Raw genomic sequence first — 9,062 nt, 5'->3', positions numbered from 1 at the left:
AGACTCTGTGGGGAGTGAGCCTCGCCGTGAAGGCCAGAGGGAGCAGAGGGCAGGGTGTGGCGTTACGGGGGGAGGGGGCGAAGAGAAGAGGCGGCAGGTCCCTGCTTCCTCAAGTACACAGCACAGATTCAAAACAGAGGCCCAGGCTGCCGCCAGTGGGGACGGCACGCCCTCTTCCCCCTGCCGCACGCCCGTAAGCATCTCCTGCTCGCTCCTCCAGGACCCAGAGGAAAAGCAGAGGTAGCTGACTTCCCGCACTCAGCCTCCCAGTGGCTGCTTCCCCTTCGGCCGGGCACAGCTGGACACGCGGGGGTCTTCCTCCGGCTGCCTCTTTCTCCAGTCCCAGGCGGGGTGTGATGGCGGCGAGGACCGTGGCCGTTTGAGTTTTTGGCCATTGATTTGCTGGGATCCCTTTCCTTCCACACCAAGCTGGAGGGTCGGCGTGCTGGCCTCCTTCTGCCATGCCACACAGCATCGTGTTATACAAGCAAAGAATTTTGGCTAAAATCCAAAAAACATTACCCAGAAAAAAAGGCAAACTGTGAGTAATACCCAATCATGTTGTTCTGTGAAAAGACTCGGAAGTGGTTGTTGGGCCGTCCGAGTTACGATCCTTCCCTTTTGTCGTGGGTTACGTCCCTTCTGTACACCAACCGTTGTTTTTGCTAACGTTACATCTCATCAGATGAAAAAGTTAATAAACAAAATGGCGACTCCAATGTTGAGCAAGATCACCATGGCCACCAGGATGGGAGCCGAGCCCTGCAATGGGAGGAGGACAGGAGAGGTGAGCCCGCGCCCAGCTTGCCCCTGCCCCCCCACCCCCTCCCCAAACCAGGAGTGCCAAGAGGGCGGCTGGGGGGTGGCCCAAGTCTAGTAGAGGGTCCTCTTGCTTCTTGGGCTGCAGTGACTGCTCCTGGAATGCCCTCCCAGCGCCAGGTCACTGTAAGTAAATATCCTCTGCAGCTGGGACAAAATATTGGCCCTGGGATTCCTGATGTGGCCCATCCAGAACGGCTTCAGCCTGAGGCCCCAAACCCGGTGATGTCCAAGCCCTCGAGCTGGCTTCCCAGCAAACCGCTCCTTCCCGTCAGCTGCTCAGCTCTGCGCCTAGTGCTGTCCTGTGCGGCCTCGGGCTGCCTCCAGGCCTTTCCTGCCCCTGGAGCAGAGGCCCCAGTGCCCCAGCCTCCTCCCCCCTGGGGCCGGCTGTCCTTGGAGCCTCAGTGCTGAGGGCTGCAGAGGCCACTCTTACACGAGGGGCAGCAGCAGAATACATACAAGTGTCCGCTGCAGGCCAGCCGCTTGCTCGCACCTCCCCCCGGGAGCTTCATCTTACAGCACCAACATAGTTAAGGAGGCCACGTGTAGAATCTCCTCCCACATCTCCCATCCGTGTCCATCCAGCTTCCCACCATAACCGCACGTGCACCGTGCACACGTGTGCGCATGGGTACACCCAGAGGCGTGCAAATGTTTCTGGCTGCTGGGACAGGGATCAGAGCTGTGAGTACAAGCCAGTCTTCCCCCAGCGGGCGCTCTTAGGGCCGAGCTCCAGTGGGATCTGGGCACAGGGAAGCAGGAGCATTTAGGAACCAGCCCACCCAGAAGATGCTCACAGTGGTTTCAAGGGGAAGCATCTCTTCCAAGGAGCACAGGGCCCTGACCTGCCAGACGATGCTGCTCCTCCAGGGGACAGGCATGGACACTGACCCTGCCTGGCCACACTGCTGGGTCCCAGAGATGTCCGAGGCTCTGGGTGCCCCATGGGCCAGGTACACGGCACTCCAGCAGCAGGGGAACAGGCCCTCGTGGGCTGACGCTGCAGGTTCCAGAGTGGAGCGTATGGGGGCATGAGCCCCGGGGTGAGGCGGAGCAGCTGTCTGACCAGGGGCGCAGGACATGTCTGCCCCTGGGAGGCAGCCTCCAGGTGGAGGGTCCTAGAAGGTCCCTCCTGTGTGTGGGAACCCACCTGGCCCCACACCATCCAGCCCAGGGGCCTCCGTTATCCTTCAGACTGCCTGCCGTGGGAGGCATGCTCATACGAGGACCCAGGAGTGAGCCCCAGTGTCTCCCACTGGCCATGGTGACCTGGATCGCAGCCGCAACCCACGTGTCAGATCCCAAGGTGGGTGAGCCAGAGAGGCTGCATCCTCAGGCTACGTGGGAAGAACTAGAGCTCTGGGAGGGAGGGAAGCCTTGGCGTGGACGGCCTTCACAAAGTTTTATCCTATCTATCTTGCCCCTGAGAGCGGGCTTCGTGGGAGGACCCCAGCGCCTGCCCACATGTAAAAGGTGTGGCCTGGACACAACAGTCCTGAGCCAGTCCCCGGCCCCATGCCCCAGCGGCTCTGGCTGACCCTGACCCCAGGACCCGGGACCATCCGTGAACCCAGTGATAGCAAGGGCTCCTCACCAGAGCAGGGGAGGACCCTCCCGGGCCAGGGGGAAAGACGGGCTCCCGCTACGGCCCAGTTTCTTTTGGGAGCTGCGCTGCTAGGATCGAGCCTGGGAGAAGTAATCCTCTCTGGGCTCTAAAGGAAAGGGGACCCCGTTGTCCACAGAGCCTTCCTGTGTGGAGGGTCCCTTTCCTGGGGAAGGAGCCGCCAACCCTGTGCGCAGAGCTGCCCCTCAGCTGAAGGTGGCAGGGCACTGCCTGCCCCCATCGCCAGTGGCCGGCGACCACTCACCGTGCTGGACTTGAGCTCGTCCCCGTTCTCCTCGTCTGACTCGGGTGCGACGGGTGAGGACTTCTGGGGCGGGGAGAAGGCCAAGTCCCAGCGCAGCAGCCGGGGCTCAGCCCGGTCCCCCAGCCGCAGGCTCTCCAGCCTCTGTACCGCGGGCTCCGTGCAGGGGGCCGGCCTGGCGCTGTCCTTGTTCTGGGACTTGGACCGCAGTCTCTGTGCCCCGAAGCCCCGGTCGTCGGCGCGGTGGTCCTCCCCCAGGCCCCGGCAGGCCACCCCCTTGCTATAGCGTCTCTTCTGGGGGTGGGCCTCCTGCACGTACGCGTCCATCCTCAGCAGAGGCTTCATCTCCATCTCGTAGTTGCTCAGCTTCTCCTCATCCAGCTCCAGCAGCTTGGTGCCCCCGGAGCTGGGATTGCCTGCCCGGTGGTGGGAAGTCCAGGAGAACGTAGGGGGCGACTCCGTCCGCCGCTCCCGGGACTTGGGGTTGCTGGGCTGCTTGTGGCCCGAGCCCCGGCAGCGGAAGTCATCCGCGGGCTGACCGCTCCAGAGGGCGCTGCCGCGGATGCCCCTCGGGCCACCGGCCTTCTCCTCACCCCAGCTGTTGCGGGCATAGTCCCCTCCCCGGCCCTCCAGGAGCATCTGGATGTCCCCGCCTCGCTCCTCGTCCACCGAGACCTGCCGGGAGAAGTGGGCAACCTTGTTCCGTGAGGCAGGGGCCGGGGGCGGGGTGGCCGTGGGACTGGTGGGGAAGCTCTGCAGGGGGCTGTCGTCGGGGGTCAGGTCCGAGGGGGTGGTGCCTTTGCGGTACAGCTCGGGGCTCTCCTGCTGCAGGGGCGTCCCCGTGGAGGCCACCTCGATGTCACTGCTGGAAATCGGGTGCTTCGGCCGCTGGTACTCGAGCCCTTTATGGAGGGGCAGGAAGCACAGAGGTTGGGTTACTCAGACCCTCTGTGTCTCGTGAGGCCTGATCTCACAAGAAGACCGCGGGAGACCAGGACTGGACCTGGGCCATGTGGGGCAGCGGCCAGGGCTAGGGCACGCGCCGTTCGCCAGTGGGGTGCGGGCACAGTGGTTCCCAGAGCCCTTTTGTAGAACCCCAAGCCCCCCACCCGACAAGCATTTGGGGGGTGACCAGGTCCCCGGGGGTGCAGTGATGGACAGAGGCTCTGGGCCGCGCCGCCCCCCACCCCGGCTACACAAGAGCCCCAAGGCTCAGCATGCAAGCACAGGGGCCGGCCTGCTCCGTGCTCTCAAGTCCCCTGTCCCCCACCCCAGGTTCCTCTGTAAGGTGGAAGGAAGCCTCTTGTATTAGGTGGCCTTCTACAGGGTGCAGTGTGTGAGGACAGGAGTGGTCTCCCCTCTCCACTTCTCTGCTAGGGCAGGAAGGGCCACAGGAGCCGTGGCCTCCACGGGCTGGCAGGGGCCAGGCCCAGCCCTCCACTTATGCAGGAGGAGAAGTGCGCCATGCTGTTTCTGCTGCACACGTGGCGGCCCGAGGCTCCCGCTCTTGCCTCTGGGGCTTTGGACATGGGGCAGTGAGCGGCACGAGGCTGAGGTTTGGACACCGAACAGTCGTCATGGCTGGTCCACGGAGGGGTGACCAAGGGAGGCCCCCTGGGGTCCTGAGGGGTAGGGATCTTGGACCTGTGAGTGCTGGCCTAAGTGGTCAACCCCCTCCACCCCCCAAATCCATGCACACCCCAGCTGGCACGTGAGGCCAGGGGGTGGGGACAGCAGTGCACCCCTTCAAGCACAGGGGGTCTGAAGCACTGGGTGCCCTACCACAGGAGGCCAGGGATCACGGCCCTGACCTGGCCTACTTGGGCCGGGGACGTCCTCGGGGCCCGGGGAGCCCGGACACCATGCCCGTGGGCCGGCCAGGAGGCTGCTGGTCCGGCTGCCTTGTGAACCCCGTGCACCGGGGGAGGCCCGTGCTGCCAGCCGCGAGCTGGTTCCAGAGCACCAGCCCTTCCTGGAGGCGTCCCTCACAACCAGGGTAGCTGGTGCAGTGTCGGCACCTGGACTCCCCCACCTGTGCTCCGTCGTGGGTCCTGGGGGGGCCAAGGCCACTCAGGCCCTACTGCCTCCCGGAAGCAGGTCTGGTCTCTCTGGGCTGCCCAGAAGGCCAGACCCGCTCCCACCAAGGCCTAGAGCCATGGGCTCCAGGAGAGCTTGGGGTGGTCTGGGAATAGCGGCTTCCGCTCACTCCCGGGTCCTAACCTGCGGTGGCTCTGGAGCTTCCAGGGGTGGAGGAAGCTTCTGGGGGCAGCTAGTCCAGCCTGAGGGCTCAGCAGCCCCATCACTGACCCCAGCTCCAGGCCTCCTCCTGGCCCCGAGCTGCGTCTAGGCTCACCGGGCTAGACACGGCTGTGGCCCGGCCTCCCCAAGGGACGGAGGAGGGCCACGCATCTGGCTGCCGTGCAGTGGCTTCCAGCTCCTCCGCATGCGAGAGCTGCGCTTTCCCACCGGCCAGCCCCCACGAGTCCCCTGCGACGGTTCCCACGGTGTAGACTGAAGCCTCGGTCCGCAGCTGGCCTGATAGCCTCCCAACTGGACAGAGTGGTTCCACAAGAAAGGTCTAGAACCCCAGGAGCAGGAAGGGCAGGGAGAGCGTGCGGACGGCGGAGAGCAGGAGTGCGCCGGGATGCGGATGCGGAAGCTGTGGGCCGCGGCCCCGCGCACGGACGCCCCCGGGGGGATGCGCACTCACCATTTTCGCGGTGCTGGAAGGAAGGCGAGAACTCTTTGGCAGTGATCCTGGCGATGCGTGCTTCCTCCTGGGCCTTCTGTGCTGCAGTGAGGGCGGCCTCAGCCTTGGCCCGCGAGTGGGAGGTCCTGGCAGGGGGAGAGGGGGAGGGCCGGTCAGGGCTCTGGCAGTAAGGCGGAGGGTCAGTGGCCTCCAGACCTCACGCGTGCGTGCATTCATCCAGCCACCATACCAACCCCCCATAGCAGGCCCGAGTGCCTGCCAGTGCCTCCGGGCCAGGGCGCACCCCAGCGAGGCCAGAATCTGGCCTAGGACGGATGTCTGTGCCTGAAGGACGGCTCTCAGCCCGGGCAGGCACCAGGTCCTGCTGAAGGAGCCTCCCTCCTGCCCGGGGTCGTGTCCACACGCTAGAGGACAAAGCACACAGCCATCTCATCTCTGAGCCTCCAGACACAAGCAGGAGCTTGATCCATGCTGGTCTGCCCAGGAAGGAGGAGTTGGGGGGCAGCTGTGATGCCTGGACCAGTCGGCTGTCAGAAGGTCCAAGGGCAGAAGGAACCAAACTTCCCTTCCCCGGGATGAGGCTTGGCTCCAGGCCCAGGGTGGGCAGCAGCTGGCCGTGCTGGACACCGTGTCTGAGCCACACCTGCCTCCCAGGGCAGCGCCAGCCCAGCAGCCGCCGGAGGGGTCTCCAAGTCCGTCTGCCCCACTGCCCCTCACGTGGCACCTTTGGGGCTCCGGGAAAGGAGGCTGGGGTGTGCGGAGGCTGATGGACTGGGGCTGGCCCCTGGCCCCTCTGGAAGCTGCTCGCACTAGCCCTGTATGTGTGGGGGAGACCAGCACGGAGTCGGAGAGATTTCTCCAAGTCCGCATGAGGCAGGGTCTCCAGGTGCTGAAAGAAATCACATCTGTGTCCCACGGGCTCAGCCCAGGTCCCTGCACTCTTAGCCTGGGGTGTCCGCCACATGCAGCCCAGGCACGGCCCTTCCGGGGGGGGGGGGGGTCACATGCTTCTCGGTGACTTAGTTTCCCCCCTTGGTCCCATGGACTCCGGCCCCAGTGACCTCCTGCATGGGGCCTGAAGTCCCTAAGCTCAGGCCTGACGTGGGAGGCTCTTCCACACACACGTGCCCACAGCCCTGCCCGGAGGATGCCACACCTCAGTGAGGACGCTGCCAGCAGGACCACCCCATGGTGTCTCCGTGCCGAGGCCCCCACAAGACACCCCTCCTCTGACAGGGCTAGACGGGGTGCCCGACGCAGGACAGCCCCAGGCGTCCGTGCCTTTCACCGGCCTGGCTTCCTGGCTCCAGAGCAGTGCATCCCAACCCGAGACACCAACGTGCCGTGGCCTGTCCCTGAGAGCGGCAGCCTGTCACCAATGATACGTCACTTGACAAACGGTCACTGCTGCCTGGGGACCCCTCCCCGAGTGCCGGGGGCTGCCACGAGCCCCGGGGGAGCCGCTTCTGCCACACCCTGCCCAGCCTCTGGGCTGCAGCCCCGGCCCCTGACATTCCGCTCCCAAGTGCCCTGCACGGCGTTCTGCCCCAGCCGCGTCCATGGCCTTCACCGGACCGTGGCGCCCCGGAGCTCAGACGCGCAGCCTGACACAGAGGGACAAAGGAGGCCCAGCCGGGCAGCCCGGCCCAGGGAGGAGGGGTGCTCTTGCGGACAGCGCGTTCTCGACGTGCGCCCAGACCAGGGCAGCGGCTGCACATGGCTCTGGGGAGATGATACGGATTTCCCCAGAATGTTCTGTAGGTTGGTTCGGTTTGCCCTCGTGACCATTTTCTCAAGCTGTACCTCCCATGCCATACAATTCACCCGTTTAAGGTCCACACTGCAGTGGTTTTCAGGTTCTCCTCCTGAAAAACTCTCCTCCTAGAACGCCTTCAGTGCCCCAAGACCCCACACCCTTTATCTCCAGTGACCCCTGTGCCCCTCCCCACAGCCCTGTCCGTCAGTGGGCCTGCTCCGACTCTGACCAAGCACGTCCTCCAGGCTGTGCAACAAGTATTTCCGTCTGGTTCCAGGACGTTTCCATCACCCCGAAGGAGGCCCGTCCCCGTGAGCAGTCCCTCCCCACTCTCACCCTGCCCCAGCGTGGGGGCTTCTCCGAGACCATCTGGGGTTGACGAAGCACCCGCCATGGTCACGGGCCCGACCGCGCGCGGCTGCTGCTTCCAACACCACCCATCCTGGGACCGAGGGTCCTCAGCTGGCCAACGCGCCTGTCTGGCCAGGGCCCTCCAGTGAGCGGCTGCCCCGTGGGCTTGTTCAGCAGCAGACCAGATGCAGGACGGCAGCTGAGCTGAGCGTCTCACACACAGGGTGCCGGGGGCTCGAGCTCCCTGGAGGCCCGGCCAAGCAGGGGAACGTCCCGGATGCCATTCAGGACACCCGTGAGACAAACCCGGGGCTCGGGAGAGGGACGGCCAGGCTCTCGACCTGGAAGAACCTCCACAGCCTCACAGGGTCTCGGGCTTCCTGGCAAGACCCTCGATGCAGGCTGCTGGGGCCGTGCATGGTGAGTCCAGGGAAAATGACCCGAAGACCAGCATCGACGGTCTGGTACAGGGCCCAGCGCTCTTAGACAGTGGTTCCTTCTCCAAGTTGAACTTGGATGGCTTAGGGCAGGCACACACCCCCTGCGCAGACCCCTCCCCGAGAACGTTCCTGACAGTTAACGCCGACCAGGTGAATATGAGCAAATGAGCCCCATTGGCTCTGGACCAAGAGACAGGACAGGCCACCCGCCAGAGCCGGGTGGCACAGAGCGGCCAGTAGAGGAAATGCCACGGTGGGTGACGGGCAGCTACGGACGGTTGTTGAGGAGGAGCGGCTAGAGTGTTTGGAGCAACGGCCAGCCAAGCGCGCCGGATCAGACGAGGCTGCTCGCAGGATGAAGTTGCAGGAAGAGATGAGGGACGTTCTGTGTTGGTTAAAGCAGCGACTTTGAGGTTTCCCCGTTCGGGAGCAACGTGAGTGCGTGTTTGTCATACAAGAGCCCACCTCGCAGGCCTCCGCTTAAATCCCCCCGTGTCAGGCTAGCGGGCATCGTGTGGAAGCATTTCTGCACACACGTGGGCCCCGACGGCACGTGTGTCAACACGTGGGAGCCACGCCCTCCAGGTCCTCCGTCCCCACCAGACATGTGGCTTGACCATGGCAACCTCTCCCACAGGGGAACCTCCCTAAAAGGCTCCCGTCTGTTTCTGTCCTAAATCCCTGTAAACAAAGTCCCAGGGTCCCAACCCCCTTCCCCACCCCCGCCTTCTCCGGGGGAGACAGCTGCTGCCAGGGAGGGTCCACGGGACACCGCATCCCTGGGCAATGTCTGCGCCTCGCTGGTGTGGCCTGGGCCCCGACGGACGGCGAGAGCCTGGTCCCCACCTTCACACTCCCCACGGGCACCCGGCCTTGAGCCTGGAGACTCTAGGACTGTCCTCCAGGCCGCACGGCGGGGTGTGCGCCCCCTGCCCCCCATGGGACCCTCCTGCGGTGGACACGCTCCCGGAGAGCAGGGCGTGCCCACCCCTGGAGGGGCCGCTGTTTGGTTTCCACATCTTTGCTTAGTAAAAATACCACAAACGTTAATTCACCAACATCGTACGTGTATTTACATACATACGTTCACACATAGAGAAAGAGAATGCGCTGTGCCAACC

At 64.5% G+C, this 9,062-nt stretch overlaps 1 protein-coding gene across 1 annotated transcript; it reads right to left on the bottom strand.

Annotated features, from left to right (window-relative positions):
- Nucleotides 1-681: 681 nt before the first annotated feature.
- Nucleotides 682-7,544, bottom strand: LOC123323624 (junctophilin-3-like). The gene is made up of 5 exons (XM_044912062.1): nt 7,487-7,544; nt 5,678-5,798; nt 5,395-5,519; nt 2,688-3,586; nt 682-762 (listed from the first exon to the last, which is right to left on the bottom strand). Exons 1-5 carry the CDS (start codon nt 7,542-7,544, stop codon nt 682-684), a joined length of 1,284 nt encoding a protein of 427 aa, XP_044767997.1.
- Between the last annotated feature and the right edge of the window lie 1,518 nt (nt 7,545-9,062).

This window comes from Neomonachus schauinslandi, unplaced genomic scaffold (genome assembly GCF_002201575.2).
Source record: "Neomonachus schauinslandi unplaced genomic scaffold, ASM220157v2 HiC_scaffold_56, whole genome shotgun sequence".
NCBI classification, from domain to species: Eukaryota; Metazoa; Chordata; class Mammalia; order Carnivora; family Phocidae; genus Neomonachus; species Neomonachus schauinslandi.
Note: the sequence above shows the minus strand (reverse complement) of the source record. Positions and strands in the feature narration are given on the sequence as shown.